At 40.6% G+C, this 25,885-nt stretch overlaps 1 protein-coding gene across 4 annotated transcripts in view; it reads left to right on the top strand.

Annotated features, from left to right (window-relative positions):
- The window catches only part of SPAST (spastin), a 92,669-nt gene that overhangs the window by 40,678 nt on the left and 26,106 nt on the right, over positions 1–25,885 (top strand). For all 4 annotated transcript variants that reach the window (XM_003908483.3, XM_003908484.3, XM_017947418.2 and 1 more), the window contains 5 exons: positions 11,329–11,516; positions 12,375–12,508; positions 12,785–12,878; positions 23,727–23,801; positions 25,497–25,568. In XM_003908483.3, coding sequence (XP_003908532.1) covers positions 11,329–11,516; positions 12,375–12,508; positions 12,785–12,878; positions 23,727–23,801; positions 25,497–25,568 — 563 coding nt within the window. The remainder of the gene's footprint in view (positions 1–11,328; positions 11,517–12,374; positions 12,509–12,784; positions 12,879–23,726; positions 23,802–25,496; positions 25,569–25,885) is intronic.

Here is a 25,885-nt window from a genome sequence, read left to right on the forward strand (position 1 = left end):
TATTATTGTGTGGGAGTCTGAGTCTCTTTGTAGGTCTCTAAGGACTTGTTTTATGAATCTGGGTGCTCCTGTATTGGGTGCATATATATTTAGGATAGTTAGCTCTTCCTGTTGAATTGATCCCTTTACCATTATGTAATGGCCTTCTTTGTCTCTTTTGATCTTTGTTGGTTTAAAGTCTGTTTTATTAGAGACTAGGATTGCAACCCCTGCTTTATTTTGTTTTCCATTTGCTTGGTAGATCTTCCTCTATACCTTTATTTTGAGCCTATGTGTGTCTCTGCACGTGAGATGGGTCTCCTGAATACAGCACGTTGATGGGTCTTGACTCTTTATCCAATTTGCCAGTCTGTGTCTGTTAATTGGGGCATTTAGCCCATTTATATTTAAGGTTAATATTGTTATGTGTGAATTTGATCCTGTCATTTTGATGTTAGCTGGTTATTTTGTTCATTAGTTGATGCAGTTTTTTCCTAGCATCGATGGTCTTTACAATTTGGCGTGTTTTTGCGGTGGCTGGTACCGGTTGTTCCTTTCCATGTTTAGTGCTTCCTTCAGTAGCTCTTGTAAGGTAGGCCTGGTGGTGACAGAATCTCTCAGCACTTGCTTATCTGTAAAGGATTTTATTTCTCCTTCACTTTCGAAGCTTAGTTTGGCTGGATATGAAATTCTGGGTTGAAAATTCTTTTCTTTAAGAATGTTGAATATTGGCCCCCACTCTCTTCTGGCTCCCCCACTCTCTTCTGGCTTGTAGAGTTTCTGCTGAGAGATCCATTGTTAGTCTGATGGGCTTCCCTTTGTGGGTAACCCAACCTTTCTCTCTGGCTGCCCTTAACATTGTTTCCTGCATTTCAGCCTTGGTGAATCTGACAATTATGTGTCTTGGAGTTGCTCTTCTCGAGGAGTATCTTTGTGGTGTTCTCTGTATTTCCTAAATTTGAATGTTAGCCTGCCTTGCTAGATTAGGGAAGTTCTTCTGGATAATATCCTGAAGAGTGTTTTCCAACTTGGTTCCATTCTCCCCGTCACTTTCAGGTACACCAATCAGACGTAGATTTGTTCTTTTCGCGTAGTCCTATATTTCTTGGAGGCTCTGTTCGTTTCTTTTTACTCTTTTTATCTCTAAACTTTTCTTCTGGCTTGATTTTATTCATCTGATCTTCAAATAACCTTGATAACCTTTCTTCCACTTGATCAAATTGGCTACTGAAGCTTGTACATGCATCTCGTAGTTCTCGTGCCATGGTTTTCAGCTCCATCAGGCCATTTAAGGTCTTCTCTATGCTGTTTATTCTAGTTAGCCATTCGTCTAATCTGTTTTTCAAAATTTTTAGCTTCTTTGTGATGGGTTCGAGCATCCTCCTTTAGCTCGGAGAAGTTTATTATTACCAATCGTCTGAGGCCTACTTCTGTCAGCTCCTCAAAGTCATTCTCTGTTCAGCTTTTTTGGTTGCTGGCGAGGAGTTGTGTTCCTTTGGAGGAGAAGAGGTGCTCTGACTTTTAGAATTTTCAGCTTTTCTGCTCTGGTTTCTCCCCATCTTTGTGGTTTTATTTACCTTTGGTGTTTGATGATGGTGACCTACAGATGGGATTTTCGTGTGGATGTCCTTTCTGTTTGTTAGTTTTCCTTCTAATAATCAGGACCCTCAGCTGCAGATGTGTTGGAGTTTGCTGGAGGTCCACTCCAGACCTTGTTTGCCTGGGTATCACCAGTGGAGGCTGCAGAACTGCAAATATTGCAGAACGGCAAATGCTGCCTGATGCTTCCTCTGAAGCTTTGTTTCAGAGGGGCACCCGGCTGTATGAAGTGTCAATCAGCGCCTATGGGGAGGTGTCTCCCAGTTAGGCTACTCGGGGTTAGGGACCCACTTGAGGAGGCAGTCTGTCCATTCTCAGATCTCAGACTCTCTGCTGGGAGAACTCACTACTCTCTTCAGAGCTGTCAGACAGTGACCTTTAAGTCTGCAGAAGTTTCTGCTGCCTTTTGTTCAGCTATGCCCTGTCCCCAGAAGTGGAGTCTACAGAGGCAGGCAGGCAGGCCTTCTTGAGCTGCGGTGGACTCCACTCAGTTCGAGCTTCCCGGCTGCTTTGTTTACCCACTCAAGCCTCAGCAATGGCGGACGCCCCTCCGCCAGCCTCAGTGCCGCCTTGCAGTTGGATCTCAGACTGCTGTGCTAGCAGTGAGCGAGGCTCTGTGGGCGTGGTACCCTCCGAGCCAGTCGCAGGATATAATATCCTCATGTGCCATTTGCTAAGACCACTGGAAAAGCACAGTATTAGGGTGGGAGTGTCCTGATTTTCCAGGTACCATCTGTCACGGCTTTCCTTGGCTAGGAAAGGGAATTCCTCAACCCCTTGTGCTTCCTGGGTGAGGCGATGCCTCACCCTGCTTCGGCTCATGGTCCGTGGGCTGTACCCACTGTCCAACAAGCCCCAGTGAGGTGAACCCGGTACATCAGTTGGAAATGCGGAAATCACCTGTCTTCTGCGTTGCTCACGCTGGGAGCTATAGACTGCAGCTGTTCCTATTCTTACTTCTTGGAACTCTGCCTTCTTTTTTCATATGTAATACAAAACTTCTAAGGTTTTTTTGTTTTGTTTTGTTTTGTGGTTTTTGAGATAGAGTCTCGCTCGTTCGCCCAGGCTGTAGTGCAGTGGCGTGATCTCAGCTCACTGCAAACTCCGCCTCCCGGGTTCACGCCATTCTCCTGCCTCAGCCTCTCGAGTAGCTGGGACTACAGGTGCCCGCCACCATGCCCGGCTAATTTGTTTGTATTTTTAGTAGAGATGGGGTTTCACCGTGTTAGCCAGGATGGTCTCGATCTCCTGACCTTGTGATCTGCCCGCCTCGGCCTCCCAAAGTGCTGGGATTACAGGCATGAGCCACCACGCCCGGTCAAAACTTCTAAGGTTTTAATGGAGAAGAGATAGAGTAAAAGGATTTCTATGGACAGAAGAAACAGTTGTTCATCAACTCTTTCCCTTGTGGCTTCACGTCTCCCCTAAGGACTTCTCATGTTGGTTTGGTCTTACAGTATAGTCAGTGGCAGTTTTCCTCTTCCCATTCCTTCCTATGTCTGATTTAAAATGCCGTTTCAAGTATCGATATAAGTATTTTGCCTGTTTCTGTTAGCACGGCTGTGAAGGGCTGACATTTTCAGAAGGCATTTACTGCAAAAAACAAAGAAATGGAAGAATCCATCATGTATATATAGTTAAGTTTCTAAAATATGTATTTGCAATCCCAGTAGTTCTAGTAGGATAAATAGCAAAAATTCTCCAGCCGTGAAGTGTTGGTCTGTCTTTCCTTTCCTTGTTATCCCTTGATTCTCTTTTACTTCATTTCACATGCTAGACCCCATCATGTTTTCCCACTATGCCCCGCCCTACCCTCCAAAGAACATTCTCTTCCTGAGACCTGTTTGAAAAAAATTGAACTTTGTCTTGTTTCATATCCCTAATACAAAGTTGAATATCCCTAATATGAAACCTGAAATCCGAAATGCTCTAAAATTCAAATTTTTTTTTTTTTTTGAGACAAAGTCTTCCTCTGTCACTCAGGGCTGGAGTGCAGTTGCATAGTCTCAGCTCACAGCAGTCTCCGCACCCTCCCCCAACCCTGTCACCATGGGTAACTCGAGCGATTCTCCCACCTCAGCCTACCAGTAGCTAACGGCAGGCACCTGCTGGGCTCACACCCCAAGTAATTTTTTGTATTTTAGTGGAGATGAGGTTTCACCATGTTGGTCAGGCTGGTCTCAAACTCCTGACCTCAAGTGATCCACCCGTCTTGGCCTCCCAAAATGTTGGGATTACAATCATGAGCCATTGCGCCTAGCCAAAAATCCAAAACTTTTTTTTTTTTTTTTTTGAGACGGGTCTGGCCTGTCACCCAGGTTATGCAGGGCCGGATCTCAGCTCACTGCAAGCTCCGGCCCCGGTTCACGCATTCTCCTGCCTCAGCCTCCCGGTAGCTGGGACTACAGGTTCTCAGCCACCTCGGCCTCGGCTAGTTTTTTGTATTTTTTAGTAGAGACGGGTTTCTGGCACTGGTTCGCCATAGGATGGTCTCATCTCCTGACCTATGGATCTCAGCCTGCCCTCGGCCTCCCAAAGTGCTGGGATTACAGGCTTGGCTTTCACCGCTACCGCCTCCAAAACTTTTTGAGCACTGACGTGATGCTTAAAGGAAATACTCATTGGAGCATTCTGCATTTTGGATTTTGGGTTAAGGATGCTGGAACCAGTAGGTGTGAAATGCAAACATTGCAAAATCCAAAAAATTTAAAACCATAAACAGTTCTTGGTCTCAACCATTTCGATAAGTGGGATACCAATCCATAATCTGTTCTCTCTGTTTTCTGTTGAAGGGGTATATTGGCTTTGTAGCTAATTCTGCCACAGCATTGGTGTTTAATACACAGTGAGTCCAACTAGATCTCATACCTGACCTATTAATAGTTTATTAGTGTCGCTTCACTCTGAACATTCCCAGATGTTTTACTTGGATGAGTTCTTTTATTTCTCTTGGGAAATAGTCATAAATTAAAGTCTGCTTATTACTACAATGTGCTATCTATTATACATTGTCCACCCTTCAACCAAAATTACTTCAGACAGGCAAAGAAAAAGTAAAAGTATAACCTTACTCAAGAAAAAAGAGCAATCAGTGGTGAAACTAAGGAGTGGGCCCAGATGTTGGATTTAGCAGACAAAGACTTCAAAGCAGCTATTATAATATGTTTAAAGAATTGAAAGAAAATATGGTATCAGTTATCCAACGGAAAAACGGCAGATGATATAAAAATACATTCTAAAGTTGAAAAGTATAGTTACTGAAACAATTTAAAGACAGCCCTCAACAGCAGATTAGAGATAGCAAAAGAAAGATTCAGTGACTTCAGAACCCAGCTCTGTAGAAATTACTAAACTGATGACTCTCAGGTAGCATCCTTCTCACCTCTAGTCATTTTATATACAATGTTTTAACTCTGTTTCCATATTTTTTCTCTTTTTACTTTCTATGATGGAAACATTTTGTGCTTTTGATTTTTAATGGCTATATCACAGTTATACATATCTTTACAAACTCATCAAATTGTATACTTTATTTATATATTTATTTTTGAGATAGGTCTCACTGTATCTCCTAGGCTGGAGTACAGCTGAAATTAGCTGATTCACAGGTGGGCAACAGTGTGCCCAGCTAATTTTTGTATTTTTGTAGAGATGGGGTTTCACCATGTTGGCTAGGTCTGTCTCAAACTCCTGGCTCAAGCATTTCTCCCACCTCAGACTCCCAAAGTGCTGGGATTATAGGTGTGAGCCACCATGCCTGGCTGGTGTAGCTTGTTTTTGTTTTTTTTTGTTTTTTGAGACGGAGTCTCGCTTCTATTGCCCCAGGGTGGGAGGCAGTGGCGCGCATTCCTTGGCTTACTGAAACCTCCGCCTCCTGGGTTCAACCCATTCTCCTGCCTCAGCCTCCTGGAGTAGCTGGGATTACAGGTGCACGCCATCACACCCAGCCACTTTTTGTATTCTTAGTAGAGATGGAGTTTCACCATGTTGGCTCGAGATTGTCTCGGGATCTCCTGACCCTCAATCCACCCGCTTTGCCTTCCCACAGTGCTGGTATTACAGGCCTGAGCCACCATGCCCAGCCGCTGGTATATTTTATTTTTTATTTTTTTTTTTTTTTTTTTGAGATCGGAGGTCTCGCTTCTGTAGCCCAGGCTAGAATGCAGGGCTTCGATCTCAGCTCACTGTAGCCTCGGCCTCCGGTTCACGCCATTCTCCTCGCCTCAGCCTCCCGAGTAGCTGGACTACAGGCTACCACCGCCCGGCTATTTTTTGTATTTAGTAGAGACGGGTTTCACTGTTAGCCAGGATGGTCTCGACCCCCTGACCTCGTGATCCTACTTCCATCTCGGCCTCCCAAAGTGCTGGGATTACAGGCTTGAGCCACCGCGCCCGGCCTCCAAAACTTTTTGAGCACTGACGTGATGCTTAAAGGAAATACTCATTGGAGTATTCTGCATTTTGGATTTTTGGGTTAAGGATGCTGAACCAGTAGGTAAAATGCAAACATTGCAAAATCCAAAAAAATTTAAAAACCATAAACAGTTCTGGTCTCAACCATTTCGGATAAGGGATACTCAATCCATAATCTGTTCTCTTCTGTTTTCTGGTTGGAAGGGCATATTGGCTTTGTAGCTAATTTACACAGCATTGGTGTTTAATACACAGTGAGTCCAACTAGATCTCACTCAGACCTATTAATAGTTTATTAGTGTCGCTCACTTCTGGAACATTCTGTGATGTTTTACTTGGATGAGTTCTTTTACTTCTCTTGGGAAATAGTCATACCAAAGTCTGCTTATTACTACAATGTGTTATCTATTATACATTGTCCAATTTTCAACTCAAAATTACTAGACAGGCAAAGAAAAAGTAAAAGTATAACCCTTACTCAAGAAAAAGAGCAATCAGTAGAAACTATGAGTGGGCCCAGATGTTGGATTTAGCAGACAAAGACTTCAAAGCAGCTATTATAATATGTTTAAAGAATTGAAAGAAAATATGGCATCAGTTATCCAACGGAAAATCTAAGCAGATGATATAAAAATAATATTCTAAAGTTGAAAAGTATAGTTACTGAAATTAAAAATTTAAAGACAGCCTCAACAGCAGATTAGAGATAGCAAAAGAAAGATTCAGTGACTTTGAACCCAGCTCTGTAGAAATTACTAAACTGATGACTCTCAGGTAGCATCCTTCACCTCTAGTTTGGTTTTATATACAATGTTTTAACTCTGTTTGCTATTTTTTCTCTTTACTTTCTATGATGGAAACATTTTGTGCTTTGATTTTAATGGCTATATCACAGTTATATACATCTTTACAAACTCATCAAATTGTATACTTTATTTATATATTTATTTTTTGAGATAGGGTCTCACTGTATCTCCCAGGCTGGAGTACAGCTGAAATTAGCTGGGACTACAGGTGGGCACGAGTGTGCCCAGCTAATTTTTGTATTTTTTGTAGAGATGGGGTTTCACCATGTTGGCCAGTCTGGTCTCAAACTCCTGGGCTCAAGCATTTCTCCCACCTCAGACTCCCAAAGTGCTGGGATTATAGGTGTGAGCCACTATGCCTGGCTGGTGTAGCTTGTTTTTTGTTTTTTTTTTTGTTTTTTTTTTGAGACGGAGTCTCGCTCTATTGCCCAGGGTGGAGTGCAGTGGTGCGATCTTGGCTTACTGAAACCTCCGTCTCCTGGGTTCAACCCATTCTCCTGCCTCAGCCTCCTGAGTAGCTGGGATTACAGGTGCACGCCATCATACCCAGCTAATTTTTGTATTCTTAGTAGAGATGGAGTTTCACCATGTTGGCTCGAGATTGTCTCGATCTCCTGACCTCAATCCACCCGCCTTGGCCTCCCACAGTGCTGGCATTACAGGCCTGAGCCACCATGCCCAGCCGCTGGTATACTTTATTTTTTTTTTTTATTTTTTATTTTTTTGAGACGGAGTCTCGCTCTGTAGCCCAGGCTAGAATGCAGTGGCCGGATCTCAGCTCACTGCAAGCTCCGCCTCCCGGGTTCACGCCATTCTCCGGCCTCAGCCTCCCGAGTAGCTGGGACTACAGGCGCCCGCCACCTCGCCCGGCTATTTTTTGTATTTCAGTAGAGACGGGTTTCACTTGTTAGCCAGGATGGCCCCGATCTCCTGACCTCGGATCCTCCCATCTCGCCTCCCAGTGCTTGGACAGGAAGCTTGAGCCAATCACACCGCCTGGTATACTTTAAATGGATGTAATTCATTGCAGATTATACCTCAATAAATTTTTATTTAGTTTTTTGAGACTGAGTTGCTCTGTTGCCCAGACTGGAGTGTAGTGGCACGATTTCGGCTCACTGCAACCTCTGCCTCCTGGGTTAAAGCGATTTTCCTGTCTCAGCCTCCCCAGTAGCTGGAATTACAGGCGTGAGCCACCATGATCAGGTTGTTTTTGTATTTTTAGTAGAGATGGGGTTTTCACCATGTTGGCCCTGCTGGTGTCGAACTCCTAACTTCAGGTGATCCACCCGCCTCAGCCTCCCAAACTGTTGGGATTACAGGCATGAGCCACTGCACCCGGCACCTATACTTATTTAGTTATATATACATATAGTTATTTTTAGTTTTATCAAAATATGTATATATAACTATGTACGTATAATTATTTTTAGTAATATCAAAAAACCATAGCTAACATTATGATTTAGCAAAATACTGTTTACCCCAAAGCCAAGTGTTATGTATTAATGATATTTTTTCCTTTTTGAGTTTTCTTCCCCACAGGTTTTCTGATCTTTTTTTTGTTCTCTAACTTTCTATTATAGCTATATACTCCTTTCTCTGTTTAATTTTCTTTTTAACTAGAAGACGTCCGTTAGTAGTTCTTTTAATGAATATCTGTGGTTAAACTCTTAGTCTTTCCAGTGTCTGAAATATCCTCATTTTTTATGTGACAGGTCACTTTTCTCCCCTCAACATTTTGGACATACCTCATTTCCAACAGACATTTGTTACTTCCGTTAGAGTCTGCTGTCATTCTCATAATTGTTCCTTGTGGAAATGTCTATATATAAAATCTCTGAACTATGTATTTTTAACATATACACATATATTTATTTTAAAATGTATAATTAAGTTATTAGTAGTAGTAGTAGTTTTTTTTTTTTTTTTGAAGGAGCCTCCACCTCCCAGGTTCAAGTGATTCTCCTGCCTCAGCCTCCTGAGTAGCTGGGATTATAGGCGTGCACCACCATGTCTGGCTGATTTTTGTATTTTTAGTGGAGACATGGTTTCACCATGTTGGCCAGGGTGGTCTCCAACTCCTGACCTCAGGTGATCCACCTGCCTCGGCCTCCCAAAGCGCTAGGATTACAGGCATGAGCCACCACTCCTGGCCTTGTTATTATTGACTATTGTCACCCTGTTGCACTATCAACTAGTAGGCCTTATTTATTCTAGAACCTCGTTTTAAGGTATCCTGAATGTGGCTTTTTTTGTTTGTTTTTTTTCTGAGACAGAGTCTCACTCTGTTGCCCAGGCTGGAGTGCAGTGGCGTGATCTTGGCTCACTGCAACCTCTGCCTCCTGGGTTTAAGCGATTCTCCTGCCTCAGCCTCCTGAGTAGCTGAGATTACAGGTGCATGCCACCACGCCTGGCTAATTTTTGTATTTTTAGTAAAGACGGGGTTTCACCATGTTGGTCAGGCTTGTCTCAAACTCCTGACCTCGTGATCCGCCCGCCTTGGCCTCTGAAAGTTCTGAGATTATAGGCGTGAGCCACCATGCCCAGCCTAATGTGGGTTTTTTTTTTTTAACTTGAATTTTATTTGTGCTTTCTGATTTTATAATAGTTAACTTGCAGTAAAAGTAAACTGGTTGTCTAAATAAATAAGCTGATTTCCTATACTAGTTTAGAGTCTTTGTTTTCTTAAACCGTATTAAAGATATTTAATTACAAAAGTAAAATTGAGGCTTTTGTCTTTTTTTGGCCACTCTAATTTGCTGACTGACTTAACATTTGTCTTCACAGTAAACATTGTAAATAAACACTGATGTTTGTTGTGTAGTATATAAAAATATTATTTAGGAGTGGTGAGATTTAAACTTTTACAAACCTGTAATATATATAGTAGAGCAACACTGGACAAATAACCTTTTCAGCTTAATCGGAGATGTTCTATAAATGTTCATTTACATATATACAGCACATACAATACTTGGCGTATGTAAAAGCACATCTTTATGCTCTTTCAATTAAAATTGATTATTATTATTATTTTCTTTTGAGACAGAATCCCTCTCAATCACCCAGCTGGTGTGCTAGTGGTACGATCAGGGCTCACTGCAACCAGTTTTTCTGCCTCAGCCTCCTGGGTAGCTGAACTACAGGGATGTGCCACCATGCCCACCTAATTTTTGTATTTTTAGTGAAGAGGGGTTTCACCATGTTGGCCAGGCTGGTCTCGAACTCCTAACCTCAGGTGAGCTGCCCGCCTCAGCCTCCCAAACTGCTGAGATTACAGGCGTAAGTCACCGCACCCAGTCTAAAATTAATTACTTTTTAAGACCCTCTTGGTGGGAACAGACTTTCATGGTATTTATAGTTATAATAGTTTGGAATCAAAGTAGTTGAGTGCTACTTTTTTCCCTCTGTACATCCTATCCCTAATGCCTTTATCTTTTGTTTCTTACTTGAGAGCTTTATTTGCTTCATAACTTTTTTTTTTTTTTTTTTTTGAGACGAAGTTTCACTCTGTCACCCAGGCTGGAGTGCAGTGATGCAGTCTTGGCTTACTGCACCCTCCGCCTCCCGAGTTCAAGTGATTCTCCTGCGTCAGCCTCCTGAGTAGCTGGGATTACAGGCATCTGCTACCATGTCTGGCTAAATTTTTGTATTTTTAGTAGAGACGGGGTTTCACCATGTTGGCCAGCCTGGTCTTGAATTACAGACCTCAGGTGATCCACCCACCTTGGTCTCCCAAAGTGCTGGGATTACAGGCATGAGCCACCGTGCCTGGCGCTTTGTAACCTTTTTATATCACCTTCCTGTTCCCCAGAATGAAGTAGTTTATTCTTCTTACAAATACTGTTTTTTGTTTTCTTTGTGTTTTGGGGTTTTTTTTTTGTTTTTTTTTGTTTTTTTGTTTTTTTGAGGCAGAGTCTCTGTCGCCAGGCTGGAGTGCAGTGGTATGGTTTCGGCTCACTGCAGCCTCTGGCCCCTGGTTCAAGTGATTCTCCTGCCTCAGCCTCCCAAGTAGCTGGGATTATAGGCACAGTGGCTCACTCCTGTAATCCCAGCACTTTGGGAGGCTAAGGTGGGAGGATTGCCTGAGCCCAGGAGTTTGAGACCAGCCTAGGCAACATAGTGAGACCCTGTTTCTACAAAAAAAAATTTTTAATTAGCCCGGTCTGGTGGTGCACAACTGTTGTCCCAGGTACTTGGGAGTTCGAGGTGGGAGGATGGATCTCTTGAGCCCAGGAAGATTAAGGCCGCAGTGAGCTGTGATCATGCCACTGCACTCCAGCCTGGGCCACAGGTTTCAAAAAGAGAGAAAATTAGAATATACATTAGGGAGAAAAAAACTAAATAACCATATTCCTATCTACCTAGTGACCACCCCTATGAAGACCCTGGTACGTGTTCTCATTGAAATCTTATTTTGAAATATTTTTGAATTTAAAAAATATTACCTTGGTTTTACAAATGTTTGCTTGTCTTTATGTTCAGCTACAATTTTCTAATCACAATGGTTTTACTTTTTCCTTGTCAGAAAGTGGAGCTGTTCCAAAAAGAAAAGACCCCTTAACACACACTAGTAATTCACTGCCTCGTTCAAAAACAATTATGAAAACTGGATCTGCAAGCCTTTCAGGCCATCATAGAGCACCTAGTTACAGTGGTTTATCCATGGTTTCTGGAGTGAAACAGGGACCTGGTCCTGCTCCTACCACTCATAAGGTATTCTGGGACAGTAACTTTAATTGCTGTGTTTTTGCAAATGTAAAAATTTTTAAGATACTATGCTTGCTTAAGTTGATTATAAGTACTTTGTAATACTTTAGAGAATAGATAAGCTTCCATAAAGTTAATTTTTTTTTTTTTGAAACTCTTGTTGCCCAGGCTGGAGTGCAATGGTGCGATCTTGGCTCATTGCAACCTCTGCCTCCCAGGTTCAGGCGATTCTCAGCCTCCCAAGTAGCTGGAATTATAGGCATGCACCACCACGTCTGGCCAATTTTGTATTTTTAGTAGAGACGGGGTTTCTCTATGTTGGTCAGGCTGGTCTCGAACTCCTGACCTCAGGTGATCCACCCACCTCAGCCTCTCAAAGTGCTGGGATTACAGGCATGAGCCACCGCACCCAATCAAAGTTAATATTTTTTAAAATCTACAGAGCAACTTGCTCTAAAACTTTTTTTGGACCTCATTAGACATTTAATACCAAGTTTTGCTTACCCAGTCTGTTTTATATAATGCTATATATTTCATTTTAAATTTATTTTTAAAATTATTTCAGTCTATGTAAATGTTTTATAGCAGTAACATACCTAGAGTTTTGTCATGACTCTAACAAGGGTTAAAATTTGTTTTTATTTTGTAAAAACTAAATCTCTGGATAAAATCCTCTATAACTGACTTAATACCAAATATAGTTCTCTGGTGAATAGAGTTTTACCTTCAGGTAAATATACAATTTCTGGATTTTTATACTCTTTCTCCTATTTTTAAAGCTTGAATTCTGTGAACTTTAAGGTTATTTATGAAAAGTGTAAATGTTACGTTGTATTTTCACATTAAAATTTTGTATCCGTTAAGGGCACTCCAAAAACAAATAGGACAAATAAACCTTCTACCCCTACAACTGCTGCTCGTAAGAAAAAAGACTTGAAGAATTTTAGGAATGTGGACAGCAACCTTGCTAACCTTATAATGAATGAAATTGTGGACAAGTAAGTTTTGCCATCTAAATGTTTTATAGTTTTTATGTTTTAATTTTACTTAGAAAACATGTCAGGAGTGAAATAGATAATAAATACCTTGTCTGGTTTACATACTTAATTTTTATGATAGTTTTCAATTATCAATGTAGAAACCATTGCTTTACTGATTTAACTGTAGTTTAACAGTTAACATAAAAATAACTATATGTCATAGGGCTTAGGATTCATCTTGTAATAACTGGGTCCTGTTTGTATTGTAGAACTAACTGAGGTCTTGTTTCTTAGTGGAACAGCTGTTAAATTTGATGATATAGCTGGTCAAGACTTGGCAAAACAGGCATTGCAAGAAATTGTTATTCTTCCTTCTCTGAGGCCTGAGGTAAGAACTTTATATTATTATTTTTCTATAATACCATCTGTTACCGAATCCACAGTAGCAGTAGTAGTAAAGAAATATTTGAGCTATACTAGAATAATTCATTCATATAAGGTAACAGTAGATTTAATGTTTTAAAAAAGACGAAACATTAACAATTGATGTTGAGAAGTTATTACAGAATAGGAAAATGGATATGAGTTCCTAATTTCCAATCCTTTTATATTTTTAGGGAAAGTGGGTAGTATGGTATAATTTTGTTTTGTTTTGGAGATGGAGTCTCACTCACTGTGTTGTCCAGGCTGGAGTGCAGTGGCATGATCTTGGCTTACTGCAACCTCTGCCTCCTGGGATTCAAGTGAGTCTCCTGCCTCAGCCTCCCAAGTAGCTGGGATTACAGGCATGTGCCACTATGCCCAGCTAATTTTTGTATTTTTAGTAGAGATGGGGTTTTGCTATGTTGGCCAGGCTGATCTTTCATACCTGACGTCAAGTTACCCACCCACTTCGGCCTCACAAGTGTGAGCCACTACATCTGGCCAAATTTTGATATCAAGGTGAGAGAGATTTAAAATTAAAGAGAAGGTATAAAAATCAGCCTAGCGTGGTGGCGCACACTTGTAGTCCCAACTACTGGGGAGGCTGAGGCAGGAGAATTGTTTGAACCAGGAGGCAGAGGTTGCAGTGAGCTGAGATGGCACCACTGCCCTCCAACCTGGGAGATAGAGCAAGATGCCGTCTCAAAAATAAAATAGGCTGGGTGCGGTGGGTCATGTCTGTAATCCCAGCCCTTCAGGAGGCTGGGGCGGGCGGATCACGAGGTCAAGAGATCGAGACCATCCTGGCCAATATGGTGAAACCCTGTCTTTACTAAAATTACAAAAATTAGCTGGGCTTGGTGGTATGTGCCTGTAACCCCAGCTACTCGGGAGGCTGAGGCAGGAGAATCACTCGAACCCGGGAGGCAGAGCTTGCAGTGAGCTGAGATTGTGCCACTGCACTCCAGCCTGGAGACAGAGCAAGACTCTATCTCAAAAAATAAATAAATAAAAAATTTAAAAGATAAATAAATAAAAATAAATAAAATTAAGAGAAGAAAATCAGGCAGGTAGTGGCCCCTGACACAATGAATTTTCCCAGAATTGGATTGCTTGGGAACACAGCCTGAAGAATGTGGTAAACTCCATCTAAGGCTAAATACCAGCATGAGACTGATAATAAACAAGTACTTTATGGGAAAGCTTTTAAAAAATTTTTTTAAAAAGAGAGTAATTATACTGGAGAAAGAGAAATTAAGATAGAATAATTCTTTTTTTTCGAGACGGAGTTTTGCTCGTTACCCAGGCTGGAGTGCAGTGGTGTGATCTCGGCTCACTGCAACCTCTGCCTTTGGACTTCAAGTGATTCTCATGCCTCATCCTCCCAAGTAGCTGGGACTACAGGCGTGCACCACCACACCTGACTAATTTTTGTATTTTTAGTAGAGACAGGGTTTTACCATGTTGGCCAGGCTGTTCTCAAACTCCTGGCCTCAGGTGATCTGCCCACCTTGGCCTCCCAAAATGCTGGGATTATAGGCAGGAGCCACTGCACCTGGCCTGAAGAACAATTTTTAAAAGAATTACTCTTAAGGATATTAAGTCATCAAAGTAGATAGAGCCATTAAATGATGGGTAGGAACCGAATCTTGCATCCCATACTTTATGACTCATTAAGGAAGATAGGTAATCTTGCAGTTGATGATAAATATTCGGCTTTCCATACTTAGCACTGTTTTCAATTTTTCCATTTCACAGATGGTATATTTAGTGCTGTTCCAATAATATTGCAAAAAAATAAATCTGAAGACTCACTTCTGGGTCACAGTTATTTCACTATTAACATTAAAATCTACGGGCCTATCTATAACATCTAGTGGAAATAAGCTGTGTGGCACATTGTGCTGGGTGCATTATTAAATGAATGTGCAAAAGTTTTATGGCTGTCTCAATTTTTCCATAGTCTGAGTCATTCACATACTGCCTTCATGCTGTTTATTACTTGTAAGTGAGTACCAACTGTACTAGAACTTACTGAATATTTTTCAAGTCTGTTTTACTTATTACTCATTCTACGTACATAAAATCAGTGGTTTGATATGCTAGTTAGATTTTTGCTAATACCCAGTACAATAATTAGATAATTATTAAAATAGAAAGCATTTGTCATTGTGTGAACTGGGTTTATATCATGTACCACCTCAGGTCACACTTTGGGAAATGTAGCTTACATATTGAGCTAGTATTTTGCTGGAGTTATGTGAGATTAGTAAATGCTGTAGACTAAATATTGAGAAAAAAAAAAAGCCCACTCAAAGAGGATTTACGTAATTATAGACCTGAAAAGGATCTTAGCAGTCTTCTGATCCATTCATTGATAAATAAACTAGTCCTAAGAGCTAAAATGACTTGCTCAAGATTTTAGTTAAGTGGTAGACCTGAGAAATACATTTCTAAGATTAGAACTGCCTCTTTAGTGCTATAGCTGCTACCTAATTCTTACATGTGGGGTTTTAGTATTTAAGGGTAGAAAAATATATCTAAAATTGTGAAGGTAATACCAAGGAAATATTTAGGCTATGCAAGAAGTCATTCAGCTTTTGCTTTACCCAGGCCTATAGGGAACATATCTAAAATAGTAAGTAACATGTGAATTTGAATTTAGGCATATTTTCATGGTAGTGACATAATGTGCAATTAAGAAGCTATAATATAAAAATGCCAGTTGCAGGTTATTTCAAATAAAGTTGAATAACCTGACCTCAGGAGGGGCAGAAACCTTAGTAAACTTAGTAAATTGAGACCTAAGGAAGAGCAAGATCTGTGGTAGAGCCAGGTCTCAAGGTTTATATCCTGGTACAAACTTGTCTATACATCACCACACCTGCCAAATGGAACTTTTTTTCCTTCTAGTTCAGATTTCCAAGAAAGGGAATATTATTGTCCTAGCTCAGCTTTTCACAATAGACTCACAAAATGAATCATGTTAAGCCTATGAATGGGTAAGACTTATCCCATAACATGCCTCCATTGTGCAAAAAATCAGCTTTATTCCTAATTCCCCATAGTAGGAAGCTTGCATAGACCACAATAGAGACATTGTTAGGTTACATCAAGAAGAGTGGCAGGCATTCTTGAGTATACTGGAATTTTTATTTCATTGTAGAAACACAGAATCATAATTCGTCATCTAAAACTGGTTTTAAGGAGATAATACAAAAGATACTCACTTGAGATAGATTGCTCTCAGAATTACTTAAAACAAGTGCTTTAAATCTTGCTCATTCATGAAGCCATAGCCCTGGAGGGGATATTGAAAAACTTCTCCATCTTCCTTCAATCACATAGGACCATGTTTTAAATTATATTTTAACATTAAACATAATTTTTAAAAGTTGCAAATACTAATCTTTGAAAAAAACCTCAAACTGTATAGCAGAAAATAGAACATGCCCTCTCACCTAAAAGCAAGACTGCATTTTAAAGTATATCACAGTAATCTGTCTAAATACTTTAAATAGATCTAAATAGATCTCTTCCATATCCTGTGCAGGTTGTCTATCATTTTGAGCTTTTTATATTTCTTATTTTGTTCTCTTGCTTAAATGTGATTCTTTGGCCGGGCGCGGTGGCTCAAGCCTGTAATCCCAGCACTTTGGGAGGCCGAGACGGGTGGATCACGAGGTCAGGAGATCGAGACTATCCTGGCTAACCCGGTGAAACCCCGTCTCTACTAAAAATACAAAAAACTAGCCGGGCGTGGTGGCGGGCGCCTGTAGTCTCAGCTACTTGGGAGGCTGAGGCGGGAGAATGGCGTGAACCCGGGAGGCGAAGCTTGCAGTGAGCCGAGATCACGCCACTGCACTCCAGCCTGGGAGCACAGCGAGACTCCGTCTCAAAAAAAAAAAAAAAAAAAAAAAAAAATGTGATTCTTTGAGATTTATAGAAAATGTGATTGTTCTCCAGTTTTAAAAAGCTTTCCTCTGTCTACTAAAATTTCCATGAATTTCTTTCTTTCTTTCTTTCTTTTTTTTAAAATTGAGACAGAGTCTCACTGTGTTCTCCAGGCTGGCCTCAAACTCCTAGGCTTACGTGATCCTCCTGTCTCAGCCTCCCAAGTAGCTGAGATTACAAAAATTTCCATGAATTTCTAAATATGATGTTATCTTTCATATACCAGCTTAAACATCAGCCTTTCTTCTTTTAAAAATGTTAGAACTTACCTCTTTAAATAATCTTATGAAGCCATTTCTTAATTTTTGTTTCCTTTTCTAATCTACTAACTTGTATATCATAGTGAATGAACCCTTAGTTCCATCATACCACACACCTTCTACTCCTGTCCTCCTACTTTTTCTCTCCCAGGCTGGAGTACAGTGAATATTTAGTGCTTTTAAATATTATTCATTACCAAACCAAGCAGTGTACTGTTTTTTCCTTGTACAGCCTTTTTCCCCCCTAAATAATTGTGTTATTTTTTCATTTGCTTAATTTTCATCTTATTGATTGATAATTCTTCTTTTCCATTTCAGTCTAATTTCCACATGGCCAAACCAATCTAAAAACCTGTTAACTCAGATCTTTTTTTTTTTTCTCCCCAGAATACTTTTTCCTGGAACCACCTTCTTTTCATTCAAGACCAAATGTTTTCCATGCCTCTTTCAAAGTGGTTGTTCTCTAATCTGTCTTCACTACCGTCATGATTTCCTTTTCCTTTTTTTCCTCTTTCTTTCTTATGTATCTCCTGTCTTTTAAATTCCGTATTTTCCACATTCATAATTTATTTTCTCATTTTGATGGCTATATCTTTCAGTAACTGAGAAAAGGTTTGTGTGAGGGAATTTTTTGAGATGCTGTAGTTTTGAAAATATCTTTGTTCTGCTATCTTCTTTTATTAATAATTTGACTGGATGTCAAGATTTAAGTTGGAAACTATTTTCCCTGAGTATTTCGAAGGCATTATCTATTGTCTTCTAGCTTCCGGTGTTGCTTTGTATTAGAGACAGAAGATCAGGAATCAGGATAGCATTGGACTTCTTATTTCTATTTCCCAAAGCTTTTTGGATTTTCTCTTTATTCTTCTCTTCTGACATTTTATAATGATGTGCTTGATGCATTTTCTTTATATTATCTTTTTCCCTCTTGTACATTTCTTTCTTTTTTTCTGGGGGACAGGGGAGAAGAAGTCTCACTCTTCTCACCCAGGCTGGAATGCAGTGGTGCAATCTCCACTCACTGCACCCTTCGCCTCCTGGGTTCGAGTGATTCTCCTGCCTCAGCCTCCCAAGTAGCTGCGATTACAGGTGCCCACCACCACCATGCCCGGCTAATTTTTGTATTTTTAGTAGAGACGGAGTTTCACCATGTTGGCCAGGCTGGTTTCAAACTCCTGACCTCAGGTGATCCACCCACTTTGGCCTCCCAAAGTGCTGGGATTACAGGCATGAGCCACCGTGCCCAGCCCTATTCTTATTTCATAGATGCAATGTCTTCTTTTCTGTCTCTGAGAGCTTTTGTGAAGTTTTCTTTTGTTTACTTTATTATCTGTTTCTTCCAGATTCCTCCTCTTTTATTTTTGCCTTAAGCTCTTTCATATTGGAAGCTTCTCTCAAATGTCTGGTTATTCTGGTTGTCCACTTATATTACGTGGAACAATAAAAAAGTTGATTAGGACTCTGTGCTGTAAGTAAATTGTTGATAGTGAGAGCCCATTAATCACAGGATGATCAAGCAGCAAGCCTATTGTTTATTTAGGTTTCTCCAAATGGCTATAGCTGTCAGTCCTTTTTTTCTGGGGTTATTTCGCTTCTCTAGAAAAGAATTTTCTGGTCTCTTGTTTGGAGAATACAAGCTTGACTATTGGTGTCCCAGAAAATGGGTGGGAGGAGAGGACTTTGTTTTCTGTTAGGTTGAGCCATGTGAAATTACTAGGTTTTGTTTTGTTTTTTGTTTCGTTTTGAGACAGTGCCCCACTCTGTTGCCCAGGCTGGAGTACCTTGGCATGATCTTGACTCACTGCAACCTCTGCCTCCCAGGTTCAAGCAATTCTCATGCCTCAGCCTCCCAAGTAGCTGGGATTGTAGGCATGCGCCACCATGCCTGGCTAATTTTTGTAATTTTGGTAGAGACAGGGTTTTGCCATGTTGACCAGTCTGATCTCAAACTCCTGACCTCAGGTGATCCACCTGCCTTGGCCTCCCAAAGTGCTGGGATTACAGGTATAAGCCACCGCACCCAGCCTGAAATTACTGTTTTTATAGGTCAAAAACAGTTAAGGGATAGGCATGGTGGCACACACCTATAATCCCAGCACTTTCAGAGGCCAAGGCAGGAAGATTGCTTGAGCCCAGGAGTTCAAGACCAGCCTGGGCAATGTAGTGAGACCCCACATATATATATATATATATATATATATTTTTTTTTTTTTTTTTGAGATGGAGTCTCGCTCTGTCGCCTAGCTGGGACTACAGGCGCCCACCACCTCGCCTGGCTAGTTTTTTGTATTTTTTTAGTAGAGACGGGGTTTCACCGTGTTAGCCAGGATGCTCTTGATCTCCTGACCTCGTGATCCGCCCGTCTCGGCCTCCCAAAGTGCTGGGATTACAGGCTTGAGCCACCGCGCCCGGCCTTTATATTTTTTTAAAAAAATGGATGAATATCTTTGAAGATAATGTGTTTGCATATGTAGAAAATCCCAAAGAACCAACAAAAAGAGCTCCTAGAACTAATAAGTGATTATGACAGGGTATAGAATACAAAATTAATATACAAAGTCAGTTACTTTTTTATATACCAGCAGTGAACAACTGGAATTTTTTGTTTGTTTGTTTTTTGAGATGGAGTCTGGCTCTGTTGCCCAGGCTGGAGTGCAGTGGCGCAATATCGACTTACTGCAAGCTCTGCCTCCCAGGTTCGCGCCATTCTCCTGCCTCAGCCACCCAAGTAGCTGGGACTACAGGCGTCCGCCACCATGCCCGGCTAATTTTTTGTATTTTTTTAGTAGAGATGGGGGTTTCACCGTGTTAGCCAGGATGGTCTCGATCTCCTGACCTCGTGATCCACCCACCTCAGCCTCCCAAAGTGCTGGGATTACAGGCGTGAGCCACCGCGCCTGGCTACAACTGCAATTTGAAATTAAAACACAATACCATTCATATTAACACTAATAAAAGGAAATACTTACGTGTAATTCTAACAAAGTTTGTTGTAGAAGGTCTATATGAGAAGAATTATAGCACTCATAAAAGAAATCAAAGATCTAAGTAAATTGAGAGATATTCCATGTAAATGGACAGGGAGACTAAATATTATTGCAATGTCAGTTCTTCCCAAGTTCATATATTGATTCAGTGCAGTCCCAATCAAAATCCAGCCAGTTATTTTGTGGATACTGACTAACTGAAGTTTATATGAAAAGGCAAAAGACCTAGAACAGCCAACACAGTATTGAAGAAGAAAAAAGTCAGAGGACTGAAACTACCCAATTTCAAGACTTACTGTAAAGCTACATTAATCAAGACAGCATGTCATTGGCAAAAGAATAGACAAATAGATCAGTAGAACTGGACAGAGAGCCTAGAAATCAACCCACACAGATAAAGTCAACTGATCTTTGGCAAAGGGACAAAGACAATTCAGTGGAGAAAAGATAGCCTTTTCAACAAATGGTATAGGACAACTGGACATCCACATGCAAAAAAGTTAATCTAGACAGACCTGACAACTTTCACAAAAATAAACTTAAATGGATCATAGACTTAAATGTAACTTGCGAACTGAAACTTCTAGAGGATAACATAGGAGAAAAATCTAGGATAACATCTGAGAAAAATTTTTGGTTTGACAGTGGCTTCGTAGGTACAATACCAAAACATGATCCTTGAAAAAAAAAAATCAGTATGTTGAACTTTGTTTAAATTTAAAACTTCTGCTCTGTGTAAGACGCTGTTAGGAGAATGAAAAGACACACAGCAGACTGGGAGACTTTATAAAATTCATTACCTGATGAAGGACCAGTATCCAAAATATACAAAGAACTTTTAAAACTCAACAATAAGAAAATATACAACCCAGTTGATAAATGAGCAAAATATCTGAACAGACACCCACAAAGGAAGCTAGATGACGACAAGCATATGAGTATCTGCTCAACATCATGTCATTAGGGAAATTGCACATTAAAACAACAACAAGACACCCTGCCACTCCTATTAGAATGGCTAAAATCTAAAACACTGACAACACCAAATTCTGGCACGATGTGGAGCAGCAGAAATTTTAATTCATTGCTGATGGAAATCTAAAATGGTAGAACCTATTGGAAGATAGTTGGACAGTTTTTTACAAAACCAAAGACAGTTTGATGGTTTCTTACAAAACTCTTACCATATGGTTCAGCAGTCTTACACCTTAGTATTTACTCAAATAAGTTTAAAATGTACATCCAATCAAAAACCTGCACATGAATATTTCTAGCAGCATTATTCATAGTTGCCACAACTTGGAAGCAGCCAAGGCATCCGTAAGAAGGTGAATGGATAAACAGACTGTGGAACATCATGTAATGGAGTAGTATTCAGCAATAAAAAGAAATGATATATCAAGCCACAGAAATATATGGAGGAACCATAAATATATATTGCTAAATGAAAGAAGCCAATCTGAAGAGGCTAAATTATAGGACTCTGACTATATAATGTTTTGGAAAAGGAAAAACTGTGGAAACAATAAGTAGATCATTGGTTGCCAGGGAAGGCAGGGAGAGATGAATAGGTGGAGCACAGTGGATTTTTAAGGCAGTGAAACTGTTCTTTATGATAATCCAATGGTGGATACATGTCATTATACCTTTGTCAAAACCCATAGAATGTAAAACATAAGACTGACCCCTAATGTAAACTGTGGACTTCATTTAATAATAATACATGAATAGTTTTTCATTAGTTCTAACAAATATACTACACTAATACAAGATATTCAGAGTAGGGGAAATTGGAAAGGAATGAGAGGTTATATGGGAACTCTGTACTTTCTGCTCAATTTTCTATAAACCTAAAATCACTAAAAAAAAGTTTATTTTATTTTATTTTTTTAAATTTTTTGAGATGGAGTTTCACTCTTGTTGCCCAGGCTGGAGTGCGATGGCACAATCTCGGCTCACTGAAACCTCCGCCTCATGGGTTCAAGCAGTTCTCAAGCCTCAGCCTCTCGAGTAGCTGGGATTACAGGCCTGTGCCACCACGCCCAGCTAATTTTGCATTTTTAGTAGAGACAGCATTTCTCCATGTTGGTCAGACTGGTCTTAAACTCCTGATCTCAGGGGATCCACCCGCCTCAGCCTCCCAAAGTGCTGGGATTACAGGCGTGAGCCACCACGCCTAGCAGAAGTTTTTTTTTTGAAGTTGGATATTAGCCATTTCATATGATTCAACCTAAAAGTACATATACCTTCACTATTATTAGTAAGTGTAGGTGAGATGTTTTCAGTCTGGGGCTCCACCCTTGACTCCTGCCATGCCTAGTGTCCCTGAGTCTGAAGACTCTGACTTACTTCTTTAGGGAATGAAACTCCTGCCTCCTGCTTTGGTGGGGGTTGGTACCTGCTTGACTGCCTTTAGCGGGGAGTTCTTCATACCAACTTTCAGTCAGTTCCTGTTTGTGTTTTCTTCCTTTTTTTTTTTTTTTTTTTTGAGACGGAGTCTCGCTCTGTCACCCAGGCTGGAGTGCAGTGGCGCAGTCTTGGCTCACTGAAACCTCCGCCTCATGGGTTCACGCCATTCTCCTGCCTCAGCCTCCCGAGTAGCTTTAACCACAGGTGCCCACCACCGCACCCGGCTAATTTGTTTGTATTTTTAGTAGAGACGGGGTTTCACTCACCTTGTTAGCCAGGATAGTCTTGATCTCCTGACCTCGTGATCCGCCCATCTTGGCCTCCCAAAGTGCTGGGATTACAGGCGTGAGCCATTTCCTATTTTTGACTGCTTGCCTTACTACTGCTTGCTGTGGTGCCTGATACATCCAGTTCCTGAACCTTCCCAGGATTTTTGTTCACGTCAGCGTGCTTCTTGTATCTAGGTATCCCTTCACAAGTAGGCATTTAGGTTTTAAGCTCTGCTAAATGATTTACCACACTTTATCAGTTCTCCATTTTGTGGGAATTCATTGTGTTAATCTCCTTTTCTGTTTTTGTTTGGAAGATTCATATCTTTTTTATTCATTTAGTATTATTTGGGGGGATTTCTAAGTAGAGAAACATGCCTGTGTTCAATTTCTCTTGTTTAAGCAGTCTGTTTTCATTTTTACCACTGAGGAGTATGAAAGTCTGCTTTCATTTTTACCACTGGTTTTATTTCATTTTGTTTTATTTTTTTGAGACAGGGTCTCACTTTGTCAGCCAGGCTGGAGTACAGTGACGTGATCAAAGCTCACTGCACCCTTGGCCTCCCAAGCTCAAGTGATCCTCCCACCTCAGCCTCCTGAATAGCTGGGAGGACAGGCGATCGATCCAGCACACCCAGCTAATTTTTTTTTTTGTAGAAGCAGAGTTTCCCTATGTCGCCCAGGTTGGTCTTGAACTCTTGGGCTCATGTAATCCTCCCATCTTGGCCCCCTAAAGTGCTGGGATTACAGGTGTGAGCCACCACACCAAGCTGTTTTTAATTATTACATGAATTTATGATTATGTGTTTCCTTTAAAGCTGTGGGCAGCTCTGTTTGGGAGGATGCTACTGAAAAAAGGATGCTTTTTAGATGACAAAGAGTACTTAAAGTGTCTCTAGAATCACAGTTGTAAACTGAAGTATGTCTTTTTAAGTTGTTCACAGGGCTTAGAGCTCCTGCCAGAGGACTGTTACTCTTTGGTCCACCTGGGAATGGGAAGACAATGCTGGTAAGAGTTCTCTTCAAATTCGAGTTTTCTGTTGAGATATTTGGGATAATATGAAAAAAAGAAACTTTATCTTGTCCCTGATCCTATTATTTATGACTTGCTTTTTGCTATTATACACTTTTGGGGTTTTTTTGTTTATTTGTTTTGTTTTTTTTGAGTGATCTCAGCTCACTGCAACCTCCGCCTCCTGGGTTCAAGTGATTTTCCTGCCTCAGCCTCCCAAGTAGCTGGGATTACAGGCACACGCCAAGTTTTGTATTTTTGGCAGAGACGGGATTTCGCCATGTTGGCCAGGCTGGTCTCGAACTCCTGGCCTCAAGCAATCCTCCCACCTGGGCCTCCCAAAGTGATGGGATTACAGGGGTGAGCCATTGCCTATGGCTGATACACATTTAAGTTTTTCAGCTACTTTTCAATGTAGAAGTAGATGGAGAACCATGTATGTTATCTTCAGTAGTGTGTTTTTGGTTGGTTAAATTTGACAGTGTGATTGTCATTGTTTTTTGTAAATTAAATAAAATTTTTACTTTGGAAGAGCTTACCTTACTATATTGAGTATCTTTCTTTTTTTTTTTTTTTTTTTTGAGACGGAGTCTTGCTCTGTCGCCCAGGCTGGAGTGCAGTGGCTGGATCTCAGCTCACTGCAAGCTCCACCTCCTGGGTTCACGCCATTCTCCTACCTCAGCCTCCCTAGCTGGGACTACAGGTGCCTGCCACCACGCCCGGCTAGTTTTTTGTATTTTTTTAGTAGAGACGGGGTGTCACCATGTTAGCCAGGATGGTCTCAATCTCCTGACCTCGTGATCCGCCCGTCTTGGCCTCCCAAAGTGCTGGGATTACAGGCTTGAGCCACCGTGCCTGGCCTATTGAGTATCTTTCTAACCCCTGATACTTGCTTCTACTATCATAACAACTTTATTTAAATAATCAGTATGTTATAGTTTTTTTTTTTTTTTTTTAAGTATTCTTTTGCCAGAAGTTTTTGTCAGGCTCTGGATACCTCTTTCCTCTGCATAGCCCTCCTGGATGGAAAAAACAAACAGGGAAAGAGTAACTTTTCCTTAGATGTTTGTCTTTCTCAAAGCAGTTATCTTTGTATATCTAAGAAGAGAAGAGAATAAGTGTCTCTTTTTTTTTTTTAAATCTCTGTACTCATTCTCTCTCAGGAGGAGAACAGAAAGAAGCACAGCTCTTCCTGTAACCTGTCCATATTACTGAGAAAGGAACACATTGATTGCTATGTATTGGGGATTGTATTATACCTTACAGTTTTATTTTTATTTTTTATTAATTTTTTTTTAGACAAGAGTCTTGCTGTATCACCCAAGCTGGAGTGCAGTGATGTGATCTCGGCTCAGTACCATCTCTTCCTCCTGGGTTCAAGCAATTCTGCTATGTCAGCCTCCCGAGTAGCTGGGATTACAGGCATGTGCCACCACACCTGACTAATATTTGTATTTTTATTAGAGACGGGGTTTCACCATGTTGGCCAGGCTGGTCTCAAACTCTTGGCCTCAAGTGATGCGCCTGCCTCGGCCTCCCAAAGTGCTGGGATTACGGGCATGAGCCACCACACCCGGCCTCATAGCTTACAGTTTTAGAGAATCTTTTCTAGTACTTAAATCAGTAAATATGGTTATCTTTTAAATGTAATATATTGAACTAATTTCATATTTGCTCTTGTGATTTTTAAAGGCTAAAGCAGTAGCTGCAGAATCGAATGCAACCTTCTTTAATATAAGTGCTGCAAGTTTAACTTCAAAATATGTGAGTGCTCTGTTTCCAATATTGTCATATTTTAAGTTACTGTCTAAATGTTACTGTTAACTATAGATGGTAATAATATTTCATGAAAATATTTTCCTAGGAGTTTTATATCTATTATTTGCATATGATGAATATCAATCTTCAGAGTAGAAAGTTATGTACATTTGTGTTGTCAAATACTGTATTAGTTTACTGGGGCCTTGTAATAAAATACCGTAAACTGGCTGGCTTAAACATCAGCCATTTATTGTCTCACAGTTGTGGAAGGTAGAAGTCCAAGATCAGTCAAAATGTTGGCAGGGTTGCTTCCTCCTGAG

This window comes from Papio anubis, chromosome 14 (genome assembly GCF_008728515.1).
Source record: "Papio anubis isolate 15944 chromosome 14, Panubis1.0, whole genome shotgun sequence".
Taxonomy (NCBI): Eukaryota; Metazoa; Chordata; class Mammalia; order Primates; family Cercopithecidae; genus Papio; species Papio anubis.